The sequence below is a fragment of the Physeter macrocephalus genome, chromosome 11 (assembly GCF_002837175.3).
Source record: "Physeter macrocephalus isolate SW-GA chromosome 11, ASM283717v5, whole genome shotgun sequence".
NCBI lineage: Eukaryota > Metazoa > Chordata > Mammalia > Artiodactyla > Physeteridae > Physeter > Physeter macrocephalus.
The window spans coordinates 56,469,906-56,485,102 of NC_041224.1; the positions used below are offsets into that span (position 1 = coordinate 56,469,906).

Consider the following 15,197-nt stretch of genomic DNA (forward strand, 5'->3'; position numbering starts at 1 on the left):
ACATGGGAGCTTCATTGTGGCGTGCAGGCTTCTCTCTGGTTGTCGTGGGGGGGGGTCAGTAGTTGCAGCACGTGTGCTCTCTAGTTGTGGCCCACGGGCTCTAGAGCACGCAGGCTTAGTTGCCCCGTGGCATGTGGGATCTTAGTTGCCCGACCAGGGACCAAACCCGTGTCCCCTGCATTGGAAGGCAGATTCTTAACCACTGGACCACCAGGGAAGTCCCAGCTTAATCCTTTCAGCTTTTGATTTCAAGTGAGAGACATGCGACTCTTCCTGTCACTTAAACACTGAGAGGCCATTGAGGGTTATTAATTGGACTAATTGCAATATTGTTGTGTCTCAGGGAATAGAGAGGCCTGAGAGAGGGAGAGAGGCAGGAACAGCCTGTCGGTGGAGCAGTCAGAACACACACATTTATTAAGTCTGCTGCCTTTTATGGTTTGTGGCATCCTAAAACTATTACAGTAGTAACATCAAAGATCACTGATCATAGATCACGTTAACAAATAATAACAATAATGGAAAAGTTTAAAGTATTGCGAGAATTACCAAAATGTGATAGAGAGACACAAAGTGAACAAATGTTGGAAAGGGGCACCAATAGACTTGCTTGATGCAGGGTTGCCACAGACTTTCAATTTGTAAAAACGGCAGTATCTGCAAAGCACAACAAAGCAAAGTGCAGTAAAACCAGGTATGCTGTATTAGTTCTAAGAATTTAGCTATCGTATTTTTTTTGCATGTGTTTTGTAAACAAAACATCATTTTTGTCATTTTCGTTTTCTGGTATTTTTGTCTTGAAGAAACTCGGCCTTGATTGGTCCCTCACACTGGATAGGAATAGCTAAATTCAACTGATTTTGGTTTTGCAGATAATTTGGACAAAACAGTAACTTATTTTAAATATGAACAGAATCTAAAATTCTAATGTGACCTAGGTACTTTAGAAGAAGTTTGTTCTAGTATGATAAAATTTGATTCTGTAGAGGCATATCCTATTCCGTATTGGTCTTTGCCATTTTACACATAATGTACTGGTCCTGCCAAAACACAGAGAATGGTCAGTAATGCACAGGCATGTGTCACAGTTGCACATGTTGGAGCATCACACAAGTGCTTGTGTGTGCCTGTATTATGTGGTGTCTGTTTTATTATTTGGAGTGTCTGCCTTTCACTTAAGCAGGTGCAGAGTAACATTTTCCTTGATCATTCTTTATTGGAACATTTCTTTGTTCTTAAGATCCGAATAAATATGGCTTGCCTCGTTGTGTCAAAACTTGTTGTGAAGAGACAGTTGCTCTGTGTTCCTATGCACTGTGCCTCAGCGATATCTGTCCTTCTCTGCCCCCTCATTCAAAAGGGATGCATCATGATCTTCTAGGCTTTTTGTATTTGCAGTGTGCTCTCCACAGATGATTTCTCATAGCATCTTTATGACACAGATTTTCTGTAGACATTAAGAAGAGGTAATGCTTATCGAAGGTCACAGACAAGTGAAGATAAGGAACAGTGTTAAAATTGGAGCCACCATGCTTTCCCTCTGTATTCTTTTCTCTCTCAATTCTGATCTGTCACAGAGATACCAGTTGGTTCTTCATAAATTCATTTCCTCACTAATTCACAAACACCTGTTTGGGTGACATCACTGAAATAATTTGTATACAGAACATGAACACTGCACCCAAATGTGAGGGGTGTTTCCTTTAACATGATTACCAAACAAAAGAAACCTAAGTTGACTGCAGAGGAAACTCTGAAGCCCAGACTGTATAATTGAGAAATAATTGAAAAGATAACTGAAGTCTGTTGAATTTAATATACTAAATAATAATTATTAAGATTTTCAGATAAATCAATGAAAGGTTTTATTTAAATGTTTAGAAATGGAATTGTAAATGTCTCTTTAGTCAGAATCAAAAAAATGTCCCAGTCCTAGACGAAACATAGACTTTTTGTTATCTGGTAAAGATCACAAATTGAAACAGATCCCCATAACTTATCTTTATAAAACAATGAGTGTTCCATGATCTCACGTAGGTCAACAAATGTGTTTCTAATGGTAAAGGAAACATTAGAAAATAATGTATTTTGATATAAGGAAAGAGAAGCAAGAGAATCATGGTATGGTTGGAAATATTCATTAATGTACATGAGGCAGATTGTTTTAAAAAGGGACGGGTGTGTTTGATGAAAACACAAATTGACATAACTGCAAGGTACTGGTTTTCAGGATCCATTTTAGAAAATAATGATTAGATATTAGGTTATTTTGGTGAGAGAATAAAACATTTTTTATATGCGATAGAATTTCAAATATGACCTGAAATGCTGATCTTACCTTTGAGTCACGAAAAAAGTGTATGTTCTGTTGAAAAAGTTTAAAGCACCTCCTTAGATATATAAAGGAACTACCAACTTTGAATACTTTTGACTGTGAATTTTAACATTTTTATTCATAAGTCTTAGAAATACTTGAACATATATATTAATATTTAGCTGCTAAATAGTGTCGAAAAAGTTACAGTGAAATGCTAAAGTGACTTTCGATTTAGGTTCCATTGATTAGGCAGATCATTTCCATAATTTATTTCCAGGAGAAATTTTAGGAAAAGGTGGGGGACTCTGGTTAAAAGAAATTTTGTTTATAGAACCACTGCCTGGAAGAGTGGTGGAAGTTTTGACTCAAGACCAGGCCAGAAAACTTGCCACTTAGAGCAAAGATTAAAGAGAACCTTCCATGCCTGTAAAAATGTAGGCAGTAGTCTCTCCTATCCATAATTTTATTAATGTACTTTAGATATCATTGCTGGATTTATCTACATAAACCTCTATTACCTTCCAACTGTACCAGCTTAATTTTCTGTCAGATTTCGTTACTGTTCACTTGTCATTGATCTGTATTAGTAGAATTCCATAGAATTTCCTGACTGAATATAGTGTAAGAAGTAACCTCAGAATATGTTGCTGTATATATTAAAGTTTTGGGCTAGAGCATAATTATAGTCAATGCGTTTTAAAGTTTTTATTTATTTAAAAAATGTCTTGAATCAGAAATTAGGATGCAAGTATAGAATGTTATACGTCTTTAACTCTTTAGATAAAGTTTTTCTTCCTTTCAGCCAGTGTTTAAAAATTAGTATCTTTCAGTCTAAAGATTTAGTTTTAAATTCCTTCTTTCTTATGATGGTGGTTTAGACCTAGTTTTCTGGTGCAGGTTAAGATGTGAAATTTTAACATTTGAGCATCTTGTAGAGAGGCCATGTGGGAAATGGGAAGATTCACAGTCCGTCCAGGAGACATGTTACTCTCCTGTTGGAGGACTTCAGGCAGGTCACACAACCCCTTTTTTGCCCCTCAGTTTTCCTCTTAAGTGAGGTCAGTTGAGATCACTAGAAGTTCAATTAGCTCTACTATTCTGTGTTTTCAAACTTGTTTTTCAGTAGTGGAATTCTGTCTTGAAGGTACTTTTATGTGTAAAACAAGGAGGAAGTGAGGAGGACGGATCAGGGCGCCTCCCTGTGCTCTGAGCGAAGGGCTGTGGCCCTTCTCAACACTTTGCCCTCCTGCATGTTTGGCTGGGCAGGCGGAGCCCCACAGTGACTGTTTCTGTTTGCTCCAAGGGGCTATCAGCAGCAGGACGCTCATGAGTTCATGCGCTACCTGTTAGACCACCTGCACTTGGAACTCCAGGGCGGTTTCAACGGTATTTCCCGCTCATCAATTCTGCAAGAGAATTCTACTCTGTCTGCAAGTAACAAATGTTGCATGTAAGATTTAGTTTCCTTTTGTTTTCTGGGAAGACCTCAGAGTTCTACTGGTGTTCTTGTTTATTAGATTTATAATGGAAGGTGGAAAGTTTTCTGGACCTTTGCTGAAACTTTTGTGCACTTGAACTTTGTGACCAAGTGGAGTAGCACATGCCTCCTGCTTCCAGATGGAAGGCATCTTGTACTTGCATCTAGGTGTAGTTCTAATTGTTATTTGCTATAGATTATTTTTAAACTTGAAAAAATAGAAAATATTTGTACAATTTAGCACTTAAAAGTTTTCCTCCAAATGTATTGAATAACGTATGGGAGACAATTTTCATATACTAAAATAATTACATTTGTTCACTAATAACAGGCTTAAAATATTTTGAATGTGAATTGTTCTAAAGCCGCATTTGGACTTAAATGTTCCAAAAATATGTCTGTTCTTTAATCAAATTGAGGCATTTGTAACTTTTCAGAATTTTTTTTTGGCTCTCAGTATGAACAAAACAAACCTTTTGGGTTGCTTTCCCACGTACTAATACCCCGAAATATACATTGAGATCAGAATGTTTATTTTGCTGAGGGAGAGATAATTGACTTTTATTTCAGCTTGGATCTTGGTTAGTTGTCTCCTTTTGTTCAAATTTTGGGAAAAGTTTCATATTGACCTATGCAGGAAAGGGATTTTATAAGACGAACTCCCCAAAGAAAGAAGAAGAGAGTAAGTTATATATAGGGTTTGCTGTAGTATATTGCCTGACTGTCCGTAAATCGGATTTTGTGTAAAGATAAGGTCTTTTTAATGACAGAGCAGTCTCACAGCTAATCTGACTGTATCAGAGATGGGCAGTCAACATGAATTGCCATACTTTTTAAAATGTTTGAACCTAGGTCCTTAGGAGCTATGGTTCAAATTAGAATCCAGTACAGAAGGGGAAGGACCTGTGATCTGGTAGAAATGTTCTTGCTGCTAGCACCAAATCAAACATAGTATTAAATGAAAAATTCTGTTCTGTATTTTAGGATGATATATTCATACACAAAGGATATTGAACTGGACTCTGTGAAGGATAGTCTGTGTGAAGTGGGAAGATATATGTCTTTATTATTTTATTTGATGCCCAGGGCACCCTTAGGGAATCACATTGTGTGATACAAGATGTTCTTTTAGTAACTAATGCGTTTTCAGTATTAATCCATACCCTTTCATGATATTTTAAATAATAGTAATTTTAAGTTCCATTAGTGAGTTAGGATCATAAAAAAATTATCAAGTATTCAAAACTCAGGCTCCTTTATATTTTCTTAAATTCACTGGAGGATGCATTTCAGGATCTAAGGATCATATTTGCTAAAACTACAAAAAAAAAAAGGGTCTCCTGTATTTGTATTTATTCGTATAAACACACTGAACCCTACTGAAGGTGAGGGTGAGGATGGTGGAAATAAATGGCGGATGTGTTATTTTTAATACATAGAAAATCATGAGTGCCAATATAAAGGAACTTTGCAGCATAATAGCCTGTCCAAGTAGCCAATATTTAAACTCTCTAGTTGTGTAGTTATGATAAGTGGAACAGTGATTTTGAAATAATTCGTGAATCTTGTTTTAAGTTATTTTATAATGACTAAGCTTAATGCCATACACATCAGATAGCCAAGAATTCATTAGTATCTTTTTCTCAGAGGAAGAAATTATAAAGGAAGATGTACATTGAGTTTAAATGTACTGCTTTTTAATAAAGCAGTTTCCATTTTAATTAAAGGCAGCAGTGTGTGTGAACATCAGTATGAAAGGGTCAGTCATAGTCCCTTTATTTTTCAGTAGATCTTTTGGGGGGGGGTATATCCTTTGTTTGTGATACAGATATTAAATCTAAAACCTGAAATGGCCATTCTATCCTACAGTTCCCATTGTATCTTCCCTTTATAATTTACTAAAGCCATGTGTATCCTATGAACAACTTAAAAAAGCAAAAAAGCTACAGTATGTTTCTTTTGCCAGCAAGGAAGGAAGCCCTGTCATAGAAAAGGAAGCAAACTTTTAAAATAATAGAATTGCTCAGGTAGGTTTTGTCTGTCTCATCATTGCAGTAGGTCTAATTTGGAGCAACTCGAAGTACAGTTCAGTGTATTAGGAGTACTATTGACTGTAAGTGACAGAAACCACCTCAAGTTGCTATTAGCGAAAAAGAGCAATATACTGGCTCAAGTAACTGCATAAGTGCACAAAAGTTAATATCTGTGTTCACTCTAGTGCTATTAATGAAAGCACACAAATGAACCTCAGTATCCATGAATATTTTAATTTTTATTCTGATTCATCTTTATTTGTTCTGTTGACAGTTTTATGTGGGTTCCTGTTGTTGCAGTGAAACCCAAAGCCATTTTGGTTTTTAAAATAATTTTTTTATTGAAGTATATAGTTGATTTACCCATTAATATTATATTAGTTAAATTAAGAGAAGGAGCATAGTGTCCAGAGCAGGTGCTCAGGTCAGGCCAGCTGTGTGAACTTGGGCCAAGTTATTTAACCTATGAACCTCAACTTCCTGGTCTGCAAAATGGGGATGATCTTATCTACCTCAGAGTTGTGAGGATTAACTGATTTAAATGGAAAGTACTTAGAATGGAGCCTGGCATGTAAGTGTGCTAAATAATATAAGTGCTTGCTAATCATGCTGTCACTGGTGCACTTTCTCAGCTGTTCTTGTGCATTCTCTGTCCATACCGTGGCAGGCTGTGCACCTGTTAAAGAGTGAGTTACATGTCCAAGATACATACTTAGGAAAGAAAAGCAAAAGGCAGGTATGATCCTGATTATTGTTATAAAAGATGCTTACAACACTCTAAGGGCTTTCTTTTTGGTAAGCACTTGTCTAAAAGCACTGTACGTATATTCCCATTTCATCGTCACCAGGCCTCTAAGGTAGATAGATGTTATGCCTGTTTCACATCTGATGAAGCTGAGGCACAGAGAGGTTAAGTAACATTAGAACAGTTGGTTTTTTATTGTTCTTAAAGTGCTGTACATATTTTTTGATCTCCACAAGGGAATTATTATATTGTTTTAAGTGAGCTTTTAATAAAAAGGCTTGTTGATAGTAACATCCAGCACTTCAAATGTGAAGTCATATCTCCACCAGTGATTACTAAGTATGTATTAAATTTGTTTACCTCATTTTCCCCAAATACGACCATCTAAAAAAAATTCTGAAACTATCCTTGATCAAGGTTGTTGTTCACAGTAAAGTAATTGAGAGTGCTCCCCATAATATGAGAAGTCTTGCAAAGGGTCCAATCTAAGGCAGTTCCCTCTTTTCTGAGGGGTATAATTGAGGGAAAGGGGTCCTGTTGCCCTGAGTACAGGCATGTATGTGATCTGTTAGTAATGGCAAATGTTCAGTGTTTGTTAGTAACTTTTGTACAAAGTAGTGGGATTGGGAGAGGAGCTGGGGGAAGGACAGTGGCTTAAACCTTTTATTTGGTATACTTCTATATATTAGCTTTGAAATTTTTGTGTTATTTTATAATTTAAATTAATAAATGATATATATATATATACACCCCCAAACAGAGCCACCTATAGGACTTTTACACATATGTATTTTAGTTTTTTACTGAGATGTTTTCCTGTGTGATTTGCTTTAGAAATGGAGCATCTACAGTTGTCACGGCTATATTCGGAGGCATTCTCCAAAATGAGGTTAACTGCCTCATATGTGGGACAGAATCTAGAAAGTTTGATCCATTCCTAGGTAAGACATATTTGGCATATGGAGATATGACATTGTATTAAAATAATAACTGTAATGTTTCCTTTGAAAACTAAGACAGTAAAGAGATAAATCCTTAAAAATACATCAATTTATGAAATTATTTTTTGAGTGTGGTTATATGCCTTTAACAGTTCTGTTTTCCTATTTCCTTTTAAGACCTTTCATTAGATATTCCAAGTCAGTTCAGAAATAAGCGCTCTAAGAATCAAGAAAATGGACCAGTTTGTTCATTACGAGGTAAAGATACTTTGATGTTCTAGAATTTTTCCCCCTTGAAATAGCAAATAATTGTTTTAATGAATTCGTGTTATAACTTAACAAAAGTCAAACCTGAATGTCTCATCTTGTACAAAAAAATTCTGTTTAGCAAGAATGCCTGCCAGAGATACTGACCTGCCAGGTGAAACATAAAATATTTCTCACCTTTCTCCTCTTTTGAAAACTAGTTTAAAATTAAAAGTTTGTAACAAAACTTTTTCTGATCTAGTGAAATAGAATTTATTCTATGGATATTCCACTGGTAACCAGAGGAAGAAAGAACCTCAGAAAAGTTTTATAAATTATGGTGTCATTCACTCTTTTGTATGACTAATAATTTGAGAGCTCTCTTGATGACATAACTGTTGGCTAAGCCTGAGGCCTTGCTTTTAATTGCAAGATTAAAATTCACATTTACTTTGAGAGATTTCTGAACAGATTTTTTCCTTAATGAGTATTAACTACTTTAGTCAAGGCAAAAGACCTGTCCTTGACCAACCACTAAAATGACTGATCATTCTTTTTAGTCATAGAAAGAAGAAACTAGGATAGAAAAAATAAAGAGGATCTAATATGTGTTCTGTCATTAAGTACCTCTACAGTGAAGGCAAATAAAAAGTTTCTACCCTGAATTACATGTTCACTAAAAGTTTTAGGGAGTATTGTCATAATGATTAATATACATATACTGTAAACTTTTCTTACAAAACAGAAGATTCTGTTGGTCTAAAACTGTACTGTCCAGTATGCAACCATGAAGTCACATGTGCCTATTAAAATTTAAATTAATCAAAGTGAAATTTCAAATTCTATTGCTCAGTTATACTAGCCATATTAGAGCGCTCAGTAGCCGCATGTGGCCAGTGGCTACTGTAGTGGTCAGCACAGATGCAGAACATTTCCACTGTTGCAGAAAGTTCTGCTGGACGGTGCTGCTGTAGAATCAAATTATACTGTAAAATGTATATGAAAACACTTTGTAGATGCTTTTAGTTTGTTCTCCACCTATACAACAGTGTTGATTGTCTCTTTTGAACAGGAGTACAGAAGAAATTTAAGGAAGCCCCATCCAGGCCACTTTCCCCTAAAATATGTGGCTATAGTATGTTTCTCTAAAACTGTTTTTTGGCCTATTTGAGATTAAGAAAATATCACAGTATACTTGATAGCAAGTGTCTGTCAGATCATTTTCCCTTTATATATATGGCATGTGAATACAGGCTAACTTAAGCAGAAAACAAATATTATTTGATCATTTAGAGGGGAAATCAGTGAAAGTTAAATTTTTAAAGGAATTAGCCTCATATTATATAATCTAAATTAGATTGACTTCATCTTAAAATTTCAATAAGAACACTAATAATATTAATGTAGTAAAAAATACTGTTCCTCAATATATATATGTGGGTATATATTTGAATAATAATTCCTCATGTTTAACAAAACCGTTAGTCCAGATGATTTTTGACTGATTGGAAGACCCAGAGACACTCATTTGTTCAGGTTTCTTTCCTCCTTCCTTCAGTGCTGATTCCCATACCCCTCCTGAATTGGTCATACATGGTTCTTATTTCCTCTGTAACATTTCACTTAAACTTAATGCCCTAATACTGAGAGATGTTCCTTTCTTGAGACCATCCAGGAGAGTGTATGACACAGCTTACTTAGGTGGTTGACTGGTACTATATAAACAAGAAGAGTGGCAAATGGAATTTGCCTCATATCCCAAGTAATATTTTTCTTGGCATAGACTCCTTGAAATCTGATGAAGATTGGTATTAGCATCAGGGGGCCCAGACCATCCTGAGGTGTTGAGGGTTTGGCTGGAAACATGTTACCTGTATACTCAGCTGGCTTTCCTTTGAATTCTCAGACTTCATTTTGTTAAAGAGCTTACTGTCAGCTTTAGAATTTCTAAACCATGCAGTATCTGCGAAATGCAACAAAACGAGATTTTCAGACGATGCTGGTGGTTTTCAAGAAGGCGCCTAGTAAAGGACCCAGAGGGCTAGAAAAATTTCCAGATGAAAAGGCAGCATATTTCGGAAACTTTCATAAGGTAGCTGAACTGTGTACAACGTCAAAAATATAACCAGGTTGCCTCGAGAGACAAAGAAGCATGCAGTGGCAATTATCTTTCATGATGAAGCATCAAAGACATTTGCCTGTGAGGGCTCAACTTCTGCTTAAGAATGAGGGAGAGGCTGGAGACAAGATGGTGGAGTAGAAGGACTTGAGCTCACCTCCTCTCACAAAAACACCAAATCACAACTAACTGCTGAACAACCATCAACAAAAAAGACTCGAACCTACCAAAAAGATATTCTATACCCAAAGACAAAGAAGAAGCCACAATGAGACAGTAGGAGGGGTGCTTCTAAAATATAATCAAATCCCATATCCAGCAGGTGGGTGACCTACAAACTGGAAAATAATTATATCACAGAGATTCCCACAGGAGTGAGAGTTCTGAGCACAATATCAGGCTTCCCAGCCTTGGGGTCTGGAATCAGGAGGAGGAGTCCCCAGAGCATTTGGATTTGAAGGCCAGGGGTGCTTGAGTGCAGGAGCTCCATAGGACTGGAGGAAACAGAGACTCCACTCTTGGAGGGCGCACACAAGGTTTCACATGCACTGGGACCCAGGGCAAAGCAATCATAGGAGCCTGGGTCAGACCTACCTGAGGGTCTTGGAAGGTCTCCTGGGGACACGGGGGTCGACTCTGGCTCACTGTGGGGACAAGGACACTGGTGGCGGACGCCCCAGGGAATACTCAATTGGTGTGAGCTCTCCTGGAGGTCACCATTTTGGCAAAGAGACCTGACCCCACCACCCAACAGCCTACAGGCTTCAGTGCTGGGACGCTTCAGGCCAAACAACCAACAGGGTGGGAACACAGCCCCACCCATCATCAGACAGGCTGCCTAAAGTCATCCAGAGCCAACAGCCACCTATAAATACACCTCTTGAGATGGCCTTGCCCACCAGAGGGACAAGACCCAGCTCCACCCACCAGGGGGCAGACACCAGTCCCTCCCACCAAGAAGCCTGCACAAGTCCCTGGACCAACCTCACCCACCAGAGGGCAGACACCAGAACCAAGAAGAATTACAGTCCTGCAGCCTGGGGAATGGAGACCTCAAACACACAAAGGTAGATAAAATGAGATTGCAGAGAAATATGTTCCAGGTGAAAGAACAAGATAAAACCCCAGAAGAACAACTAAATGAAGTGGAGATAGGCAATCTCCTTGAAAAAAAAATTCAGAGTAATAACAGTAAAGTTGATCCAAGATCTCAGAAAAAGAATGGAGGCACAGACCAAGAGGATACAAGAAATGTTTAATAAAGAGCTACAAGCTTTAAAGAACAACAAGAGATGAACAATACAATAACCTAAATGAAAAAACACACTAGAAGGAATAAATAGTAGAATAAATGAGGCAGAAGAACAAACAAGTGAGCTGGAAGACAGACTGGTGGAAATCACTGCTGTGGAACAGAATAAAGAAAGAAGAATGAAAAGAAATGAGGACAGTCTAAGAGACCTCCAGGATAACATTAAATGTACCAACATTCGCATTATATGGGTCCCAGAAGGAGAAGAAAGAAAGGGCCTGAGAAAATATTTGAAGAGATAATAGCCAAAAACTTCCCTAACATGAGAAAGGAAACACACAGTCAAGTCCAGGAAGTGCAGAGAATCCCATACAGGATAAACCCAAGGAGGAACACACCGAGACACATATTAATCAAATTGACAAAAATTAAAGACAAAAAGAAAATATTAAAAACAACAAGTGAAAAGCAACAAATAACATACAAGGGAATCCCCATACGGTTATCAGCTGATTTTTCAGCAGAAACTCTGCAGGCCAGAAGGGAGTGGCATGATATACTTAAAGTGATGAAAGGGAAAAACCTACAACCAAGAATACTCAACCCAGCAAGGCTCTCGTTCATATTCAACAGAGAAATCAAAAGCTTTACAGACAAGCAAAAGCTAAGAGAATTCAGCATCACCAGTTTTATGACAAATGCAAAAGGAACTTCTCTAGGTGGAAAAGGCCACAGCTAGAAATGAGAAAATTACGAATGGGAAAGCTCACCAATAAAGGTAAACATACAGTAAAGGTAGGAAATCATCAAACCACAAATATGATATCAAAATCAGCAATTGTGAGAAAAGGAGAGTACAAATGCATTTGAAATTAAGAGACCAGCAACTTAATCCTGTATATATATATAGACTGCTATATCAAAACCTCAATGTAGCTGCAAACCAAAAATCTATAATACACACATGAAAAAGAAAAAGCAGTCCAAACACAACACTAAAGATAGTCATCAAATCACAAGAGAAGAGAACAAAAGAGGAAGGGAAGAAAAAAAACCTACAAAAACAAATCCAAAACAATTAACAAAATGGCAGTAAGAACATACATACTGATAATTACCTTAAACATAAACAGATTAAGTGCTCGAACCAAAAGACATAGATTGGCTGAATAGATACAAAAACAAGACCCATATATACGCTATCCACAAAAGACCCACCTCAAATCTAAGGACACATACAGACTGAAAGTGAGGACATGGAAAAAGATATTCCATGCAAATGGAAATCAAAAGAAAGCTGGAGTAGCAATACTCATATCAGACAAAATAGACTTTAAAGACTGTTACAAGAGACAAAGAAGGACATTACAAAGTGATCAAGGAATCAATCCAAGAAGATATAACAATTGTAAATATATATATGCACTCAACATAGGAGCACCTAAATATATAAGGCAAATGCTAATAGCCATAAAGGGAGAAATCAACAGTAACACAATAATAGTGGGGGACTTTAACACCCCACTTAACATCAATGGACAGATCATCCAGAAAGAAAATAAATAAGGAAACACAGGCCTTAAATGACACATTAGACCAGACGGACTTAATTGACATTTATAGAACATTCCATCCGAAAGCAGCAGAATACACCTTCTCAAGTGCACATGGAACATTCTCCAGGATAGATCACATGTTGGGCAACAAAGCAAGCCTTGGTAAATTTAAGAAAACTGAAATCATATCAAGCTTCTTTTCTGACCACAATGCTGTAAGATTAGAAATCAACTACAAGGAAAAAACTAAAAAAAATGTGGAGGCTAAACATTATGCTATCAAATAACCAATGGATCACTTAAGAAATCAAAGAGGAAGTCAAAAAGTACCTGGAGACAAATGAAAATGAAAGCCAAGATGATACAAAACTTATGGGACACAGCAAAAGCAGTTCTAAGAGGGAAGTTTATAGCAAGACAATCTTACCTTAGGAAACAAGAAAAATCTCAAGTAAACAACCTAACCTTACACCTAAAGCAACTAGAGAAAGAAGAACAAACAAAACCCAAAGTTAGTAGAAGAAATCATAAAGATCAGAGCAGAAATAAATGAAATAGAGATGAAGAAAATAACAGAAAAGATCAAGGAAACTAAAAGCTGGTTCTTTGAGAAGATAAGCAAAATTGATAAACTTTCTGCCAGACTCATCAAGAAGAAAAGGGAGGGCTCAAATCAATACAATTAGAAATGAAAAAGAAGATATAGTGGATACCACAGAAATACAAAGGATCATAAGAGACAAGCAACTATATGCCAATAAAATGGACAACCTAGAAGAAATGGACAAATTCTTTTTTTTTTTCAAACTTCCAAGATTGAACCAGGAAGAAACAGAAAATATGAACAGACCTATCATGAGTACCAAAATTGAAACTCTGATTTTAAAACTTCAAACAAATGAAAGTCCAGGACCAGATGGCTTCACAGGCAAAGTCTATCAAACATTTAGAGAAGAGTTAACACCTATCCTTCTGAAACTATTCCAAAATACTGCAGAGGAAGGAACACTCCCCAACTCATTCTATGAGGCCACCATCACCCTGATAACCAAAACCAGACAAAGGTGCCACAAAAAAGAAACTTACAGGCTAATATCACTGATGAACACAGCTGCAAAAATCCTCAACAAAATACTAGCAAGCCGAATCCAACAATACATTAAAAGGGTCATACACCATGATCAAGTGGGATTCTAGGAATAAACCTACCTGAGGAGGCAAAAGACCTATACTCCAAAAACTATAAGACAATAATGAAAGAAACTGAACATGACACAAACAGATGGAAAGATATACCACATTTGAAAGTGGGCCTAGAGGGAACCTACCTCAACATAATAAAAGCCATATATTACAAACCCACAGTTAACATCACACTCAATGGTGAAAAGCTGAAAGCATTTCCTCTAAGATCAGGAATAAGACAAGGATATCCACTCTTGCCACTTTTATTCAACATAGTTTTGGAAGTCCTAGTGACAGCAGAGAAGAAAAAAATAAAAGGAATAAAAATTGGAAAGGAAGAAATAAAACTGTCACAATTGCAAATGACATGATACTATACATAGAAAATCCTAAAGATGCCAACAGAAAACTACTAGACCTCATCAATGAATTTGGTAAAGTTGCAGGATACAAAATTAATATACAGTAATTTGTTGCATTTCTATACACTAACAATGAATTATCAAAAAAGTAAATTAAGAAAACAATCTCATTTACTATCACATCAAAATGAATAAAGTACCTAGGAATAAACCTACCTAATGAGAAAAAACTTCTCTACTGTGAAAATTATAAGATGCTGATGAAAGAAACTGAAGATGACACAAACAGATGGAAAGATATACCATGTTCTGGGATTGGAAGAATCAGTATTATCAAAATGACTATACTACCCAAAGCAATCTACAGATTCAATGCAATCTCTATTAAATTACCAATGGCATTTTTCACAGAACTAGAACAAAAAAATTTTACAATTTTAATGGAATCACAAATGACCCCAAATAGCCAAAGAAAAACGGAACTGGAGGAATCATGCTCCCTGACTTCAGACTAGTATACATAGAAAATCCTAAAGATGCTACTAGAAAACTACTAAAGCTCATCAGTGAATTTGGTAAAGTTGCAAGATACAAAATTAATACACAGAAATCTCTTGCATTCCTATACACTAACAACCACAGAAATCTCTTGCATTCCTATACACTAAGAACCACAGATCAGAAAGAGAAATTAAGGAAACAATCCCATTTACCATCACATCAAAAAGAGCAAAGTACCTAGGAATAAACCTACCTGAGGAGGCAAAAGACCTATACTCCAAAAACTATAAGATAATAATGAAAGAAACTGAACATGACACAAACAGATGGAAAGATATACCACATTCTGGGATTGGAAGAATCAGTATTATCAAAATGACTATACTACCCAAAGCAATCTACAGATTCAATGCAATCTCTATTAAATTACCAATGGCATTTTTCACAGAACTAGAACAAAAAA

At 36.5% G+C, this 15,197-nt stretch overlaps 1 protein-coding gene across 2 annotated transcripts in view; it reads left to right on the forward strand.

Moving 5' to 3' along the window:
• The window catches only part of USP3 (ubiquitin specific peptidase 3), an 81,827-nt gene that overhangs the window by 39,470 nt on the left and 27,160 nt on the right, over positions 1-15,197 (forward strand). For both annotated transcript variants that reach the window (XM_028494905.2, XM_007111004.4), the window contains 3 exons: positions 3,621-3,767; positions 7,407-7,513; positions 7,691-7,771. In XM_028494905.2, the coding sequence (XP_028350706.1) occupies positions 3,621-3,767; positions 7,407-7,513; positions 7,691-7,771 (335 nt within the window). The remainder of the gene's footprint in view (positions 1-3,620; positions 3,768-7,406; positions 7,514-7,690; positions 7,772-15,197) is intronic.